At 37.4% G+C, this 19,739-nt stretch overlaps 2 protein-coding genes across 2 annotated transcripts in view; one reads left to right on the top strand and one right to left on the bottom strand.

Moving 5' to 3' along the window:
- Positions 1-4,674, bottom strand: part of LOC136987569 (relaxin receptor 2-like) — a 41,735-nt gene extending 37,061 nt beyond the window's left edge. The window contains exon 1 of the mRNA XM_067285318.1: positions 4,446-4,674. Coding sequence (XP_067141419.1) covers positions 4,446-4,515 — 70 coding nt within the window. The 5' untranslated portion in view covers positions 4,516-4,674. The remainder of the gene's footprint in view (positions 1-4,445) is intronic.
- Positions 4,675-15,976: 11,302 nt separating this feature from the next.
- Positions 15,977-18,868, top strand: LOC136987570 (platelet glycoprotein V-like). The gene has a single exon (XM_067285322.1). The coding sequence runs from the start codon at positions 16,420-16,422 to the stop codon at positions 18,724-18,726; it is 2,307 nt and encodes a 768-aa protein (XP_067141423.1). The 5' UTR covers positions 15,977-16,419; the 3' UTR covers positions 18,727-18,868.
- The last annotated feature ends 871 nt before the right edge of the window (positions 18,869-19,739 follow it).

Genomic DNA, 19,739 nt, shown 5'->3' with positions numbered 1-19,739 from the left:
TTTAAATAACTCCATTTGCTAAAAATATAACGTTTTTTAAAGTTAATTTAACGTCGATTCCGGAGCCACCAGCGGTAAGTTACGTTTTCGTACGTGGTTTAGCCGGCCGACGTAACCGATACGTAACGCGACACCCCAATTAGGAAGTATTAGTTTTATTGTTAATATATATAAATCCACTTACGACAGATGTTCGTATTGATGCGGTAGAAACTAGAATGTCTACGGCTCTTTCAATAGGTGCATCGGCTGCATCCGACGGCTCCCGACCGATACGAAATATGGAATAAATGGCACAAAATATGTATAGAATATAGAACGGCGGGTGCGGGAAAAAAACTGCGTATTTATTTAGAAAGGTGTAGCAAAATCTGCCGTAACATTTGTTTCTTGTCACGGGGCTTCGAGTTGTAAGCACGACTCGAGGGATCGGCGGTAATATCCGCCATATGTTCGGTGTGTTAGTTGGATGTAAAGAGAGTAAATGCGACGAGGTCAGTGCCCCATCGATGCTTTTAGAAATCGGTCAGAGTTCGGTGCATCGAATGCTACATTTCGATGATTTTGTATAAAGTTTTTACAAATTCTCTCTTCTTCTCCCTCGGCTCCTTACGGGAATTGGTAGATTCTTTAACAAAACTTTCTCTCTTCCGCAAACATTTGTATTATTTTACGCAAGACTTAAGCGAATAAATGAAATAATTTCATTAATTTCTGCGTGTCGTTAATTGCAATTTTACTATAATTAAGTCACCAGTCTACGACTTTATTTTATTTTTTAATTCCGTACTTAATTGTCGTTTAGTTTTTATTTACTTTTTTAAATCGTGCCCGCTTTTAAAATTTTATTAATCGTCGGATATTTAGCAAAATGTTCGAAATTCGATTTCGAATTCTAATTATTCGGAATTCAAATTTTCGAATATTAAAATTAATTTAGAGAAATATTTTTAAATGGCGGACGGTCGGTAGACAGAACGACGTTCGGAAGTCGTTCGAGTCTTTAAAATCGGAACGGAATTTAAATGATTTATTTACGTTTAAAAAAATATTTGCCGAAGTTGTCCGCACACGACAAATTGGTCGATTCAATTTGAAAATTCGGTAACGAGTTCTGTAAACAAAATGACAAACCAAGATGATTTTTATAGTATAAAAACAGTTTTCCGGACCAATTTTCTTTGTTCTCGACTAAATTAATTGGAGGCGCTTTATCGGAAACAACCGGGAATCGAAAAATTCGACCCTTAAACCGAGAATTTTTGCCTTATTTCGTTTTTTTAATCGTCTAAATGCGTAATTTATACCTTTTTACGTCCGAATTTTAAGCTTTTCTCTCACAAATGCGTGGTTCCTGGCTTCGGAACGAAAATTACCGAGTCCCGGTGTAATCAAAAATAGTTAAATCAACGAGTAAACGTAAAAATACACACGAAAGTAACGAATTTAACCGGTAAAACGAATGGTAAATTCCGAATCCAAATAGTTAGAACGACGGCTAACGTCGATAACCGAAAAAATAATAATAAATAATTCGGAATATTAAAAAAGTAAATAAAAAAACAACAATGGAAAGGTTTAGAATTCGTCTAAAGTGGGTTTATGGCCGGATATAGACTCCCATATACATCATAAACCCGTTAACCCTGCTACCATCCTAACCTCCTTTTTATTACTCTAACTCGGTGTTTGTCAAACTTTTTGGACCGCGACCCCCCTTCTGCACTTAAAAATTTCGAAGGACCCCGAAGAATAAGTATGTGTGAAAAAACATCCCGGAGGGAGGGGGTTGGGCTCGTATTTAAATATTTATATTATTTTTATTATTTATATGTGCAATTTATTTAAGTAAAAATTATTTTATATATTTTTTATTTGTATTATTTCTAAACACGAATGCATAGTAAATTTATAAAATATTTGAAAAAATTGATCTGGCATCAATTTTTCAGCGACCCCCAAATATTTTTCACGACCCCCTTGGGGGTCGCGACCCACACTTTGAGACTCACTGCTCTAACCGACATTCGTCATCGACTCTCTTCGTAGAAAATATCTCAAACGATTTCGTGAAATTTCGAAACAAACTTCGTCTCTAACCCCGTTTCGTTAAATATCCGATATTTTCTAGACATCTATTAAAAATGTCACATCTCTCCGCGTCCATACAGCCGCGATAAGATATATATATTGTCGTAGGAAATTGTTCGTCGCGCCATTCTTCCGACTGGTGGCTAATCAGATGGAAGTAACATCTAGGTTTTATCTGCTCTCCATCTTAAAAGTTAGAGAAGATTCTTTTCTGTCTTTTTTTCCAGGCTTGGAAAGTAAGGAAAAGAAAATTATGTCCGGAGTAAATTTACTCGAGTGATATTTATCGATTACTTTTTATCCAGAATTTTAATTTAAAATGTCATTCGAGACTATTTAAAAGGTATTTTGGGAGTTAATTTGAATATTTTTCTTTGATTTTCTACGAGGAAAAAAAAAAGTCTGCACCTGCAGCTTTACAATATTTTTGTTGGTAAATATTGCTTTTCGTGTGCCAAATTGGAATTAATTTTAGCTCGGAATTGTTTCTACTTAAATTTCGGGACAATTGCTTATTTTATTATTTAAAAAAATTAATAAAATATGTTACAAACGTAGTTATAAAAAAGGAACGAACCGGCTCTAGATACAGAGAAAATCTTTCGCAGACAGAATTAATGGCATAAACTGGTGTTATAAAATAAATATTTTATATTCCTAATTACATTTTTTAGATATAAAAACATCGTTTTATATCTAAGTATCCCTGTTTATGTGTACGTACGCGATAGCTCGATAATAGTTAATGTTTTTAAGTGGAGAAATTGCTAAACACTCGAATAACAATAATAATAAATCTAGTAAATTCTGATATTTCTTCCACGAAAATATGGTAACTTTTATATATAATTACTTTATAAAGTAAATAAATTTGCCTTTATAGAGACGTTACGCTTTTTTATACGATAGATTCGATTAAATAGCAATTTTTATCATTATTTTAACACGGAGAGAATTCTCATACGAAACTCTAGAAGCCGCTACGGAGTAAGGATTCTTTTTCTTTTATTAAATTAATTATAGCGTATTCGTAAATCATCTTAGTTTATCGCAAACGGAGGACTATAATTAATTTTTGAAGATCGGAACCGGCAAACGGTCGAATCTACGTCCGAGTATAAATGTTAGAAAATTCGGAGACGATCGATAAATTTTAATAAATCTAGGAATTTCGTTTCTATTTTTAAAATTGTTGTTATTATTAACGTTTTTTTTAGAGAAACGGTTATCGCAATCGCCTTTCTGTCTGTCCGTACGCACGATTTGCAATGCGCGTATCAAAGTAGCCTACTAAATTTTGATAATTTAAATATCGAGAAATTATCTCCGACGGGTCGAAACGTAAGCCAAATTTTCTACTCGACGTTAAATGACAGAATTATTTAACACTCGGCCTTCCTTCTCGGGTGCGAATTTAATTAATTCTCGATTATCCGGATGCATTTCTTTTAATTGTAAGTTAAAATACTTTAAAACGATTTCCCGCGGTATTATCTAATCACTGGTCGGAAAGCGCCGGTAAACATTCGCAAAATCGATCTCGCGAGCGTCGCAAACACGGGATTAAGAGATTTCTCAAACGTATTAAGGAAACATTCCGAGTTAGCGAGAGAAGAGATTCGATAAATAACTGGTTGATTTGCGAATCCCTCGGAAGAGAGGACTATCGTTCCGTTAAGAGTCACGCTCCGTCGATTTTCCTATCCTCTCGTCACTCGGGACTAGAATCGGGAAGCGGCCACGTCCTTTCGAAAATTTTCACCCCTATCAGACGTTTAGAAAAGAAATAAAATTCGAAAAATAACCAGGCAAATCAGAGAAAATTATGTTTCCAATCGCCGTCGATCACTTTTTCCCTTCCTCCTGTCAGTTGTAGCGTTATAGGGTCAATTAAGGTCGCGGTAGATGCTAATCACGCAAATAATCGCAATTCGATCGACAGTTCCGATGTCGTACTTCCATCGTAATTTGTAAAATTAGAAAAAAAAACAATGAATTTATAAAAGAACGAATTTACAAATTCGTGTCGAACTTAATTAAATCGCGACACGCGAAATTCTTGTTTTTTAACGCGTTTCGTCTCTCAAATTCATTCCTCAAAAAATGCAACTAATTTACAAGCGCCAGAAAGATAAATGCTATCTGATTTACTTCTTTGTTGCGAATTTCTAATCCCGCGCAAGAAAAATGGACAAAATTTCGACGAAATCCGTTCGGGTCTAATTAAGTGGCGGAAATCGCGTGACGACTGTTAAAACTTTCGATTGGATTCGAAAGCTAGTTGAATGGAGGATTCGGACAAGGGATGCAATTCGTCAAAGCTTTTTGTTAAAGAATTCAATAGGGTAACTTACCTGCTATCAATTTATCTGACGAGGAGCCGCGGCCGAACGTTAATAAGAGTGCGACGACTCTCAGCCACATAACTGGAGAGCGACGAATGAACAGCCGACCGACTGGCAGACCGTAGTCAATCCGCTTCCCACCAATAGGAGAAAAGCGCGCGCATGCACTAACAACCCGTCTTTCGCTTCTTTCTAACACTTTTATTAATCGAGGCGTCGCTTCTGTCGTCCGGTGTATATTCCCGATTCCATTTTCGTTTGTTCTATTGTTTTATTTTTTAAATTTTCTTACGCTTTGTCTAACGCCATCTTTTTCCAGGCCGGAGGAAAATTTTGCCGTTCGTCACTCGAAAGAGGTCGGGCAGTAAAAGTGGGACTAGCCGAAAACGGGCGGTTATTGCGGTTCCAGTTAGTTTCGTAGAAAATATAGAAAAAGTTGCGGGTCACCAGAGACGGGTGCAACGTCCACGGTTGCTGCGTCTTCTCGAACGATAACCCTACGTCTGTATGTTCGGAAAAAACTTGCCTTTTTTTCAGTCGAAATATCTTTAAACATCGATGCATTCGTAAAGGTTTCCCCTCTATACAATTAATATAAAAGAAGATAGAACACATCCGCGCTATCCGATAGAATTACCGGAAATCGTACGAAAATTCGTCACTCGTGCACGTCGGTTAAGGAATAAAAGTTTCGTCACCTTTAGATTGATAAATAAAAATGCTAATTAAAAAATATATGTATAGAAAAAGAGAATATATGTATGTATATGTATACATATACATACATATATTTCTATACATATATATGTATACATATATATACATACATACATATATTCTCTTTTTCTGGAATCGAACGGTCAGATAAGGTGTTAATGATCGAATCAATCGCGGGAAAAGATAATAATAAAGAAAAGTGGCCGTTGATAAACCGTAGTAAAGAATCGTCTCTTGCCTTTTCCTCCTCCCTCCATTACTTCGGGTCAACGGCGTTACAACATCCATCCGTTCCTATGGTAACCAACGGTATCACATGACGAACCCTCCGACCGACTGAGTAATGGACGCCATTTATTGTAGATTGATGCTTTTCGCCAATTATCCAGCGGAGGTTCGTCGGCTTTGGTTTCTCTTCCCTTTATAAATCCAACGTGGCTCCTTTCCTTCTTAAAAAAAAAATTAAAAAATTAATACTTTCACCCCTACTGTTTTCGTTGAAAGCTAGTCGACAGATGTTAAAAATAAACAAACCCGGGTTTCGGGGTTAGAACTGTGACGGGTTCTAGCAATTGTACAGTTTGTAACGCGATTTTTCCAGCTCGAAAAGTTTATTAATTGCTGGCGCGTTGCAAACGTCAAAAATAACTTTTCGACATTGAATACTCCAGTAAGGCGATAAAAATTCCAAAACGCGAACGTCAACGCGTTACGTGGAGGATGTCCAAGTCCGGATTTTGCCGAAAGGTTTGCGTATTCTCGATTAATAATTGGCGAATCGATTCCGACAACCGAAAAAAGGAAAAGCGATTTAAAAAATCGGAGAAAGAATTGTCGTCCGATGGTTCCGGAGTGGAAATAACATTATCTCGACGTGCATCGACGACTAGTCGTCGAGCGATGAGGCGTTTGGAATCCATTACGAGTCGTGGGCAAAGTACCACTTTCGATTGGCCGAGCGGTAACGACGACTTCTGCAAATTAATCGGTGGAACCATTGTTCGAATGGCCGGTGGGCGTACATAATCGTCGAAGGAAGAATCGTAAAGTCGAATGTATAAGTATAATTTAAACCAGATAAATTTTCCTAATTAGCCTGGTCGTCTCGCGCATCTTCCGGGCCCACACCAGTTACGAATTGCCCGTTTTCCGATCATTTTGCTTTCGTCATTTATGAGTAATCGCGTTTTTAAGAGGCTCGACCCGAGAAAAAAATATGGAGCGAAAACGTCGTTAGCTACAGTTATGGTCGTATAACGTTACCTTCGATGAAATATAGAGAGACGGATGCCGGTCGATTGTCCATCAAAGAGTAATGGACGAATGCCCCGTGGTAGCCGAGGGGTCGTGACCCGCACTCCTCTTTAGTAGTCGTAACCGATAGCGAGTGTGTGTGTGCCATTTGTTTTTGTCACTTCCGACGATACTTTCTTGTTTACGACGACTTAAAACATATTTAACCCAAAATGTTCTTGTTTATTTAATGGTTATTTTTGGTATAAATAAACATTTCGATTCGCTATTTCTCGGATTATTGCCATATTTATGTGCTCTTTTTCCGCTCTCTCGCAGTTAATGGCCGAATATCCCGACTCCCGAGAGACGGAAAGGATTACCGAACTCGTCGACTAAATCATCAATTTTTTTAAATGCTTTGTTCGTTTTAACCGATATTTTATGCTAATTTAGTGTGTACTCGTAAATTAAAAAATGCCGCCGTGTAAATATACAAGTATGCCGTGTTTGTTCGTTTGGGATTTATCGAAATTCGCCGGGATAAGTATTGCAGTTTACCATGGTCCTACTCCGAATCCAACGAGTGCCGAGCGTCGATATTACATAATTGCCCGAAGGTGTTAATTTTGTATATTTAATCTATTATAACGATGCATTTTGTTTCATTACGAGAGAATGCGTGCGTAAAATTTGACGCTTCTCTACGATACTTTAAACTTTGTTTGAATGCATTCGAAACTCGTAAGTTTTCTCGCGAGTAAAGTAAAATATCGTTTGTGTATTTTATAGTACAAGGCCGTAAAACGTCTTTAAAAACCTATTCAAAACTGTAAAATTTACGCCGAAACGGGCGCTGTTTTCGAACAAAATAAGGTAACAAATATACGAAACCGTTACAGTTTGAAATATAGAAGACATCGAACACGATGTATACAATCGTTTTTCGACGCTTCCTTTTTCCTTTTTCAATAAATGTTAAGCACTCGTTTGTGTGTTGGGATAGCAACACGCATTCTTAAATTGTTCCCGCGGATTTATATATCTATAAATAAAATGTCCGCTACAAAACAAGAATTTTCAGATTCGGCGAATTGAAAATAGATTCCGAAGATGAAGGATAGACATACGGACGAACGAAAGCGGAGAGAATTTTCCTTTAAAGAATACGCTCGAAAGAGAAAAATGGACGATATAAATTATTATAGGTCGACTGAGAGAATTCAATTTACTCTCTTTAAATATTTACAGCTATTTTTTTTTTTAAAGTTTTTTAATTGAAATTTGTTAGAGCGGTGTTCCTCGACCGTCATTCGTTACCGCTGGGCGATTAGCCGTTAGAGAATTGTAGATTTTTAATAAAATTCTATTGGAAACACAAGATAATTGGATAAAACCGCGACGGCTCTTAATCGGGTTGTTGTTATTCCGAAAGTATAAAACGAATCTTCGGCGGAAGTTGCGAGCAATCCCTTTTATCGACGTCCTCTTATCTGCATAACGTTTGTTAAGACCTATTAGACATCGGGGATTTTCCAAGGGGGTGGCTTCCTCGGAGGTGAAATAACCTTCGGACCAAACGTAGAGTCGTTTCTTCTCGTTAAATGTATCGGCGATTGATTTATCGCCGCGATAGCCAAGTAAGTTGCCCAACTTTCTAAGCCCTCCGCTCGCGAGAGACGAATAAAAATCACGAAATACCGCCATTTCGCAACTTTGTTCTTTTGCGAAGTTGTCCGTAAATTTATTAAATCCTTAACATCTGGTTTAATAAAATTCTACGATCATTCTTACTTAAAATAATAATTTTTTTAATTATAATTATTTTAAAATAATTTTTAAAACTCTTTCTTTTCTTTTCTTTTTTTTCTTCTTTTTTTTACTTGTTTATTCGAATTTCTCTTCCTAAAATAAAACTATTTACGCGTAATTTATTACTTAATTGTAACAACGATTTTTCGAATTCAAATATACTATACTTTTACGCAATTTGTCGAATGGAATAAGACGTCGACCAATCAAATGGGATTACCGTTCGAAGTGTCGATTCGCGCCCTCGGATTGGCTAGAGAAAAATTCAAAAAGATTTAAACGAGTAAATATTTTCTTACCGGTTAAAGGGGAGATTCGAGATATTTAAACGACCGACTAATTTCAAACCGAATGTTTTAGCACGGATGGCGCGTAGTAACTAATATAATTCGATATAATAATGTTTAAATGTAAGTAAGTTGTTTATTTAAAATGCAAGGAAGATACTATTGGCTATCTGAAGGATTTCTTCGTATAGCCAATAGTATCTTCCTCGCATTTTCGGGATTTTTGAAGGTCGTACGTTGATATTTCTTAAAATTACGTTGGCAAATATTTAGATCCGTAATCAAACGACGGTGGTGTCGATCGAAAGCGCGATTGCCACGTAACCGTCGACGGGAACGAAACTCGGCAGCGACCCTGTCTACCGGGATAGTCGGTGTTCGTATCTCACCAATTGCACGCAGCTTCTAGGTGCTTCTCTTAATAATCTCGACTCGTAAAAATTTGGTATTCGAAAGTAGTAACGTAAAGAGCTATAAATTTTTCGATTCTCTACCTTCCGCGGCTTAAAACAATTAATATCGGCCGTCGACTCCCACCTGTAAGTCCAACCTGTACTGTAAGTCTTAATATTTTTATTCGTATATATCCTACCACAAAATATTAAATTATCCTCTAAGGATAATCATTTATCAAATGCTACATTTTATCTTTCTACTTATATAAAGTGTAGCCTAAGTTGTTAAGCAGATTATTAGGCTTTACCCGTCCGAGTTAGAAAACGAAGGCAAAAACGTTGCTAAGAATTTTCAACCAAATTTTAGCGTAAACTAAGCGAAAAATCTAGCAACGAGTTGCTTAACTTTCCCGGAAGCATTCGGTGGCGTCATCTGTTAAGCCATTTTGTTTTAAAAACTTTTTATATTTTTAACTATTAATATTATAAAATGGCAAAAAGCTTAATTTTGAGGATAGGGATGGGTTTCGTACAAAACTGTAAATACTAATAACGAGTAAAATCGTCATTTGGTCCGACCTTACTGGGGATACGCACGATCCCCACCCCCTCGACCCTTAGTCACCAAAATTTAATAGCATCGAACCCCCAAATACACAAACCTCCCTGCAAAATTTCAGAAATTTTCGACGCTTCGTAAAATGAACACGCACACTAACATCCATACATATAGCCTACTGTAGAAATTACTCCCGAATTTTTTTTTGCATTTCTCGGCCTTTCGAGGTCCCGAGTCCAAATATGTAAAAATCCGGGGGTCAATTTTTGCCCGATCGTCATACTTTCCCTTGTTTTATAGGCCTATATATCGGCCGGAAAAGTAAAAATTGATTTTAAAAAATCTCCGAGATTTTTAAGCGTAACGTTAATCGTCGGAATTTTACGACGATTATAAAAGTCGTAATCCCACTTTATCTGCCATCGTTTCCAAAATAGTTTTTTAAAAAGATATTCCATTATTAAACCTTCGATACGTGGAAAACGATAAGAGATATCCGAACACTTGGAGCAGAAAACTCACAATGGAACCATCTTACTCGCCAAAGTCGATACAGTTAAACTCTCGATCACTGTTATAATATATGTATAACTAATGATTGGGCTGCAATTTGAAAAAATGTACATCTATAAATTCCCACTGTCGTCCGTTCGTCCGCCTGTCTGTCTTTCCTAAATTTCGACAAACAGCGTTAGATAGATAAAAGACGAGACGCGGTATGGAAAGCTTAGGGACGGGAGGCCCCAATTAACTATATATCAACTACCGATGCAAATCGGAAGTTATATTATTTCGATTCAAAAATTTTCCCCCGAAAGATGTTAGATAGATGATTGGCACGTCTCTTTGTTAAAGGAAAGTATGACGTACTGTACAGGGACAAGCCAATACTAATACGAGGTGGAGAGCGTATATTTTAAATTAGATAAATTAAAGATATGATTCGAATTGTAGTCCGGCATCGTGACCGTGTCACAATAGATAATTGTTTAATAATTTTATTTTTATAAATATTTACGGAAAATTCTGTATTATTAGCCTATTTATATTTACAGGCTAGCATCGCAGGCCCTTCAAATCCTTAGACACAGAGTGCTGGATTGAATAATGCCCGCTTTTACGTTATTAGGTAAGTCCGTGTGTTTATTTTTATATATTTTACTTAAAGTTATTGGAAATCTTCGCAAAGGAGCTCGGAACCCACCACCAAATGGACGGAATAAGTCCGAGTTAAAGGCTTACTTATGAGATTAAAAAGTCGAGTAAACAATTCCATTTGTTGCCATTTCCCGCTAGGGATTAAACGTAACGTCTACCTAACGCTAATTATTAAGTACATGGGGAATTTTTTACAAAAATTCGCCCACGTTCCCCACCTAACCTAATTTTTTGGCATTCTTCCGACTTAATTAAGATTACACAATCAAAGTAAACACGGAACCTGTCAAGACTTCCTCGTGTACTCGTGCATTATAGTACGACTCGAATATTCTAGCTGGTGTTACGTTGTGAAATTTAATAAGTGTTTTCCGTCGGTCACGCTCTTATTTTTCTTTTTTTCCTACCAGTTCCGATCGAGTTGTTTTGATTGGATTCGTCTGTCCTTCGTTCTCTATACTTCGGTAACCGTTTGCTAATTAAAAATATACGGCTCGGTTCCGTGCGAACTACCACGTCTCGGACAATACGGTTTGATGCATACGCGACGCGACGCGACGTCGTTTTGGCGCGGGACACGAAATTACCGGATAAAAAAAACTTTCAAAAATGACAGAAATAAATTAATTGTAGTTCCGCGAACTTATACAACGTAACGTCTAAGTGTTAATAACTTACTGTTATGTATTACGGGCAAGTATTAATAATGACGATTGGAAAATTAAGCCACGCGCCGCGACGAGGTGTCGCGACACGGCGGCGCGCCGTTCAGCCTTCGAATTATTATTATCGTCGTCGTTTATCGCGGGGTAGCGCGTCACCACGTCGCGCCGCGCACGCGATAAACATCTTTAAATAACAAATGGAATACAATTAAAAATAATAATTAATTCGACGGAGAAACAAGAAGGAAAACAATAAACTTTGTCCAATTTCTTAATTACTCTCCCGGCTCTGTTATAACAGAGGGAGAGTACGACGATCGGTCAAAAAATGGCCCCCCTAAGATTTTTACAATTTTGGACTCGGGGAACCTCGAAACGTCGAGTAATGGAAAAAAATGTGGAGATTTGGTGGGTATGGGAGACGCGATTCGCTTCACCCACTTCGAAGCTTAATAACTCCCGCGCTTTTTGTCGAACATTTCTGAAATTTTGTAGAGAGGTTTGCGTATCGGGGAGTTTGATTCTGTTAAATTTTAGTGATTAAAGGTCGACGGGATGGGGCAGATAAAGAAGGTCGTGCGTCGTATCTCGACTGGGGTCGGACTTAATGGCAAGTTTACTCGTTATTAGCATTTACCAATTTTTATAAAACCCATCCCTACCCTCAAAATTAAGCTTTTCTTCCATTTTACAATAATTAAAAATATAAAAAGTTTTTAAATACGAGTGCACACGCAGTTTTGAATACTGCTCGGGAAGTTAAACAACTCGTTGTTGGATTTTAATTTTTCTAATATAAAATTTTATATGGAAATTTATTTCCTTTTTGTTATTTTATGTTTCGACCGATTCCTAAACGACAAAAACATTTAAACTTTCTTTTAAATGGCAAATTCGATTACTCGATGCAGAATAATTCGAAGAAAGAGTAAATAAATGGCGAAAGCGCACAACATTTTTTGGGTGGAGTCGTGTCGCTGGATAAAGTGTAGAGAAGTATCGAAACGTACCGTGTTATTTTCATGCGCGAGACGGCTCCGTTTCTCTCGTAACTTTGTTCCTACACGACGTCAATTTTGTCCGGCAAGAAAACCGTTTTAAAATATTATTTAATTAATTTCGCGTCTTATCGACTGCGGATGCCGTAATAAATAAATAAAGTGCTAAACAATAACTTTCTCCGGGAGTTTCCGAAATGACAAAGGCTCGAGAAACGGAATTAGAAATCAAATTTATGACGTATATATATATGTATTTAGTCTCAATCGGATTCTTCGCATAAATATATCGACTAAAATAATCATTCTTGTTTAACGTATGGAAAAATATTTACTGTGTGATTATTTATAAATGTTGCTACCCCGCGTGGAGGGTGCCTTAATTTTTTATTGTTTTTTTTAAAGATAACTTGTTTCTACTTTTATCGTAACTTCTTGTCAGAAAGATTAAGTTTTCTACTCTTTAATTTGTTTATCTTTAAACTTTTTTCGTGTCGACCTGTCCTAAAATAGACGTAACTTGTGCCGGAGTAGTGATTGAAGGTATTGATTTTTTAAAATGAATTCTTCCGTTTTCTGCGGAATTTTGTACTTTAATCTGTTAATTTTCGGACTTTCGCGGTTTGTCGCCGAGATAATTCTTTGGTCGAGAAGTTACTCCTGCTAGGTTAAAAAAATTCGGCACTGTACACCGTACTGACTCGCGAGTAAAAACGCCCTAATAAACATGTTCGATCGTTTCCTAGATATTAACTGTTTTGTATGTTAGTGTCGTGACTGACTTACCGTATTGGCTTCTACTCTGGATTCGCACGAGAATGATCTTGCCAAATCTTTACTCCGATATTTACGGGTGTTTCGCGCGTTCTCCCTCCATTTCTATGCAGTCTCGGCATCTTCTTGCGGAGTCGCAAGAACCCTGTCGAAAATTCCGGGTCCTTTTCGGATCATTTATCTCCGAAACGGTCGAGTTTCTCGCCAGTTTGCTATGGTGGTTCTACTCGGTACGGTGTAGCCCTCTATCTACCATACATATGCCGAATGTTTTTTAACATTCTCGTACGAACTTAACACTATTTCCCTCTGTCGTCCGTCCGTCCGTCCGTCTTTCCCGAATCTCGAGAACAAAGTTAGATAAATAAGAAATTATACACGACACGGAAAGCTTAGGGACGGGAGGCCCCGATTAACTATATACAAACTATTGAGGCAAATCGAAAGTTACATTATTTCGATTCAAAATTCCCCCGAAAGGTGTTAGATAGATGACCGGCACGGCTCTAACGTTGTCGGGAAAAATATGATGTACGGGGCGAGACACTACTAATTCGAGGCGGAGAGCATATATTTTAAATTAAATAAATTAAAAGTACGATTAAAATTGCAGCCGAGCATTATGACCGCGTCACAATAAATAATTGCTCGGTTTTTAAAGGTTTTATAATAACATTTCATCGTATACTTTTCTGGTGGATGTTTGAAAGATTATCGCGTGCGCAACGTTAGCATAAAATAAGTCTACTTTGTACATTTTCTTTTGTTTCGTTCGTCCTTTCTTTCCTTTTTTCTGTACACTTCGCGATACAATACGCGACGTTACGTACCGTACCGTCGGTTGTTATTTTCGACTAACGGCGTGTTTTGGGAACGTAACGCATCGTAAGACGAGGAGAAGCCGTATACGCTCGGTGTTCGGTATACGATTCGTCGGCGATGTCACTAAATCGTGGACATCCCACAATCGTATTACCGTTCAGTTTAAGTTAGTTGGCTCGTGTTGTACTTCGAAATCTTATTTGTAAAACTACGAACGAAAGTAGTGTAATAATAAACTTTCCTTTCGTTATTTCCAAATTCTCCCTGTATTTTTCTTACTATTTATTAAATTAATCTTACGTAGAGAAATACCGAACAACTACTATCTTACTTATTGTCCTATCGAAGACTTAAAATTAAAAGTATTTTAACCCGGTAGATTGCTTTGTTATCGAGGAAGGGGCACTAAAGTTACTTAGTTTTGCAATTTTATCTACGCCGAAAACGTTCTTTAATCGCCACTTTCGTTCCTCGCCGTTACTACCATCTGGTGGATGGAAGTAACACTAAAGGGTAATAACGAAAACATTTCTCCACATTTACCGAATGTCTAACACGATATAAAATAACGAATTTGAATTTATAAATATTTCGGAAAATTTTGTCGTATTTTAAATTTCGTTTATGATCGGCTTTTAAAACGCCGAATTTTTGTTTCCGAAAATTTCGGCATTAATTAATATCAAATTCTTTGGAATTTTAATTAACCGTTTTATTAAAGAAATAACATCGACGTCATTGTACGATTCTAAGAAACACTTGGTGACGAGGGATGGAAATATTTTTAAACGGTGATCAAAAATATTATTCGACTTATAATCTTTAGAATGCCAGAGTCCGTATCGAGTTTTTTAATCGTCCGAAATCCCCGGGTAGACACGGTACGGATAAACGTGTCGTGTATACAGAGTACTCGTATAAACACGCTTTCTGCCGCCTTTTACGTCCTTTTTATAAATAAACAAAATATTTTTTCAATAAAATGAGTAAATGCCACAAAATGTAGAAAGTTAGCGGAGCGATGGAAAGATCGGCTTAATTTATTCGAAGGTGACAGAAATAAACCCTAAATTACCGGCAAATTAAAGTGTTTTCGTCTTCGAAGCCGAACGTAAACAAGTTAACTGCTTGGCTTTGGAAGCCGTCTTTCTATACCTAATTGTTCCTTTACGCCAATTTCTATAGACACTCGTTCGAGTCCATTCTTTTCGACGGGGCTTATAATTGTTTTTTTTAAAACTAATTAACGGTTCGGTCATCGAGATTGGCATCGTTACGCCGTAATTACACCGCTTTGCCCTTACTTAACTTAAGGTGTTTACGTACGAAATGCATTTTAAACGATCGGTAAGCGGTTTCTATGGCATTCCGTGGAATTTCCACCATTTTATTTAGAATCTCGCGACATCCGACGAGATTGATTAATGTGTTCGAACTCGCCGACGTAAAGGAAGTTCGGCTAAGCTACTTGTCGGCGACTTGGTGTAGAACTAAGTTGCCGACGTTGGCGTCGAATTAGAATCTAAAGTAAATTTAGCTAATTTTAAATCGTCGTTAATTTTACTTTTCGCGTCCGATACCTCGTCGTAGCGTACGCGATAAGCCGGCGCTCCCGTTTCCGTTTATTAACGCGTTAAACAAATTCGAAAATAATTTAATTAATTAAGAAAAAATATTCTTCCCGCTTTTTATGCCCTAGGAAAAACGTGTTTAGAATGTCTTGGTATTCGATTCGAACGAAGTAACGGCTCGGATAGTATTCCCGATGAGTCATTCGTACGGACGATACATCTCGTAGTTTCGGCAACGTGCAGTACGTATTGCTCATCATTAATTAATGACTTTTGTTGCTTAATTTATGTAAGTAAGTTGCGCTTTTTTAGTCCAAATTATGGATCGTAAGTGGTAACGTATAATGTATCTACGTGTTTTAACAGTAAATGAGTCGCTTCTCTCGTACTCCTATTTTTCGCGACTTTGCGAATCGCAGTTTATCTTTTATTTACTTTAAAAGTGACGTATAATTGCTTTTATTTAATTTTTAAAATTACAAATGTTTTGAGATTCTAACAAACCGCTAATTTCGCGTAAGTTTAAATTGCTTATTTATGTGGGAAAGAATCAAAGATTTCGTTTGTAAAAACCAAAATAAAAAGTTTACATTCGGTGAATTATTTGATTCGTAACCGGATCTTCGAGAGAGAAACTATTCGGTTTTATGACGCAGAGGAAACGAAAGGTGGACGTGACGTGCCGAGTCATTATTACGGGAAAGGGTGTGTTTTTTGTCGCTTTCCGGTGTTACAAATTCATTTGTTGATAAATAAGTGTGTTCTGACGTCGCGTAACGATGCGTTAAGAGGTATTAAAAGAAAAAAATTCGTAGAAAATACGCGTAGGCGAGTGAAATTCTTCCAACTGTTTAGAATCGTTTGTTCGTCGAAGCGTTAAAGTCTATATTATTGTGTGCCGATTTGACAAATCGTAAATCGAAGTTAATAAATCTCTTTTTTCCTCGGAAAAACATCGAATTCGGAAGAAGAAAGGCGAGATATGTACTCGAATGTTCGACATGTTACGGAAGTCGATTTCGTTCGTACTTTGGTGTTTAGCGTGGGTGAGAGCGACACCCTGTCCCAAGGATAAATGTAGTGTTTACGAAGATACAAACGGAATAAGAGGAAATTGTTTCGAAAACAAGTTAAATTTCACCATTTCTTTAGACGACGTCGTAAGGATTAAGTGTTTTCGAGACGACGTTTCCAGCATCCTGAACTGCTTCTCTCGAGTGACGGTTTCGTCGTATCGCATTACGTCTTGCGGCGTGAATTATTTTCGGAAGAGAAGGGACACCACGCGAGTCGAAATTACGGAATCTCAAATTTCTACGAATTTTCTAAGGAATCTTAAATCTCTTCGTTATCTCTCCGTAACGGGATCCGAATTTAGGAACCTAACAGAAAATGCGCTGCACGGTTTATCTTTGCTTCACTTGAAGATTGTAAATTGCTCGTTGAAGTTCGTCTTTCCGAAATTTTTCGCTCTGCCGTCTTTATTAACGTTACAACTGTCGGATAATCCGTTAAAAAGTGTTCCGAACGACGCTTTCCTCCGTCTCTTTCTATTAAGATATTTATATCTCAACGATAATCTACTAGAAGAAATTTCGCCGGATTGCTTTCGTGACTTGGTTTCCTTAGAAGAATTGAATCTATCGAACAATCGCATTTCTCGGATCCACGCCGACGTTTTTGGTAATCTCGGAAGAATAAAAAAAATATGGCTGAAAAACAATCTGTTGTTTAACTTGCCGACGAAACTGGAATTGCCGAACGATACAAGTCTAATCTATCTCGACCTTAGCGGAAACAGAAATCTGAGGAACGTCCCCGATGGGTTGGGAGAAGAGGCGAAACATCTCGAAGAATTATATTTAAGCGATTGCAATTTAACGCAAGTTCCTCTGCGGTTGATACGAGAAAGCGTCAAACTAGAAAGATTGAGCCTGGCTGCTAATTCGCTAGAAGAATTGCCGAACGATGTATTTCGAGATAGCCACTTCCTGCAATGGATAGATTTAAGTGGCAATCGCTTGCAAAATCTTCCGGATTCCCTCTTCGAAGAAGCTCACAAATTGGAAGAGATTCGTCTGGGTTTCAATCGCTTCGAAAACGTGCCCGAAACTGCCATCGTTTATCTCTCGCAGCTCAAACTGTTGAATCTCAGTTACAACGCCATCCGCAGTCTACCTCCAAACTCGCTGTTATCTCGGCTGATCCACTTGGAAACTCTGGACCTCTCTCACAATCGTCTAGAAGACTCCTCCTTCGATTTTCGTTCGGGTTACAAAGAGCTAAAATTTCTGAATTTGTCGCATAATTTGCTGACCAAGTTGCCCACGGTTTTCCCCAGTTTCCGAGAAGAGCTCGAGATCATGAACTTGGATCGTAATCGCATTACAAACGTAGTCATTCCGTCCATGGTTCCCTACGGCGTGGTTTATTCCATTCGCTACAACGAAGTAAAATTTATCGGCATCGACAGGCTTAAATATTTCCAAGTCACCCAAATGATGATGAATATAGAATTTTTGGGTAGGAGAGTGGATCCTCCCGCCTATTTCCTCGGGGGGAACCAGCTGGTCTGCGACTGTTTTCTGAGGGATTTTTTCGAATTTTTAAAAGACGATCGAAAATATTCCGTAGAAGTAATGGACATCGAAGCGACCGAGTGCCACGCCCCGGTTAAAATGAAGAACGTAGACTTTTACAAAATTTCAAAGAACGATTTGGTATGCGAAGTGAACTCTAGTTGTCCGTCCGGATGTCGGTGCTTTTTTTATTCTCCCGAACACGGAATATACGTGAATTGCAGCCACTCGGACCTTATACAATCGCCCATATATTTCCCCGGAAATACCTCGGTCGTAAATTTAAGTTATAATTCGCTGCGGTATTTCAATTTGAACAATTTGCAGCCACGTGTTCTCGATACCCTAAGAGAACTCGACCTCAGCCACAACTCTCTAGTCGCCATCGACGGAGATTTCGTAAAGAGTAGAATTTCGAGGCTAGATCTCAGAAGTAATTCGTTCAAAACGCCTCCGAAGGGACTGAAGAATATATCCGTGTATTTTGGAAATAATCCGTTAAAGTGCCATTGCCGTAACCCGCTCTTGAAAGAATGGATAAGTGAAACTACGTTAGACGATATGGACGACGTCACTTGCGTCAGGGAGAATCGATATTATCGAGTCGACGACGTACTCGAGGTTGACATTTGTATTACGAATGGCGGCATTAAAAGTCAAAATACAATTATATTTTTCTTAATATTGTATCCTTTGGTGTTTAGAAACCAAAGGCTATAAGAGACCAGTCCGTTATTTTGATCGTTAATTCTTAAAAGATCCTCGGTTTATTATATGATCTCGGATGTTGTGTAAATTATCTTTCGCGAATAATATGAAAAATATTACTAATTTATATTAATAAATAAATTTTAATTCGAAATTCTGTTGTTTTCAATTCGCATTTCGCAGTTTCCTTTTCTAAGACCGTTTGTTTTTTTTGGGGGGGGCTACAGTTTGAAAAAAAAATTGTTGACCTATAAATTCCTACTGTAGTCCGTCCGTCTATCCTTCCTTAATCTCGAGAACGGAGTTAGATAGATGAAATTCGAGACCAGATGTGGAAACCATAGAGGCAGGAGGTCCCGATTAACTATAAAAGACTTTCTGATTCAAATCGGAAGTCACGTTATTTTAATTCGAAAAGTTTTCCCCGGAAGGTGTTAGGCACGACTCTATTGTTAAAGGAAAAGTATGATGTACGGGGGCAAGCCAATACTAATTTGAGGTGGAGAGCATACATTTTAAATTAAATAAACTAAAAATATGATTTAAAATTGCAGCCCGGCATTGTGACCGTGTCGTTCTTAAGTTTTCAAAGTAAAATTTTAAATTGATTTTCAAGACTAGCAAAATTCTTACGTAGTAACTTACAAAGTTTAATTAATAAGATAAGAAATTTCTTCTGTTAGTCTCCGTTATAATGAAAAAATAAATTGTCCGTCGTGTTTAGTCTGTTAAGTTGGTTACAACATCTCGGTTTAAATCGAATATTCATTTAAACAATTCGAGAAGTAAGTAAAGTGAATAACGAGAGGTGATTTTATTCGGTTCTATCTAAAATTACGAAAGTATTACTTGATATAAGTGTTTAATTTGAAGATATTGCAGCATATCGATTACTGAACAGTACACATACATAACATTATTGTCTCCGCTTTAGGGTATTTAGTATTCTTTTTTACGGGAAGTTGACAGGAAATTTCCAGTATTGTCTTTTATGAACGTGAAAATTGATGTTATACTGTATATAT

Source organism: Centruroides vittatus, unplaced genomic scaffold (genome assembly GCF_030686945.1).
Source record: "Centruroides vittatus isolate TY-2023 unplaced genomic scaffold, ASM3068694v2 scaffold_2520, whole genome shotgun sequence".
Taxonomy (NCBI): domain Eukaryota; kingdom Metazoa; phylum Arthropoda; class Arachnida; order Scorpiones; family Buthidae; genus Centruroides; species Centruroides vittatus.
This window is presented reverse-complemented; position numbering and strand designations above follow the sequence as displayed.

What these genes read in the sequence shown, in the direction of transcription:
- LOC136987570 (XM_067285322.1), top strand. Translation starts at nt 16,420, where the DNA reads ATGTTCGACATGTTACGGAAGTCGATTTCGTTCGTACTTTGGTGTTTA.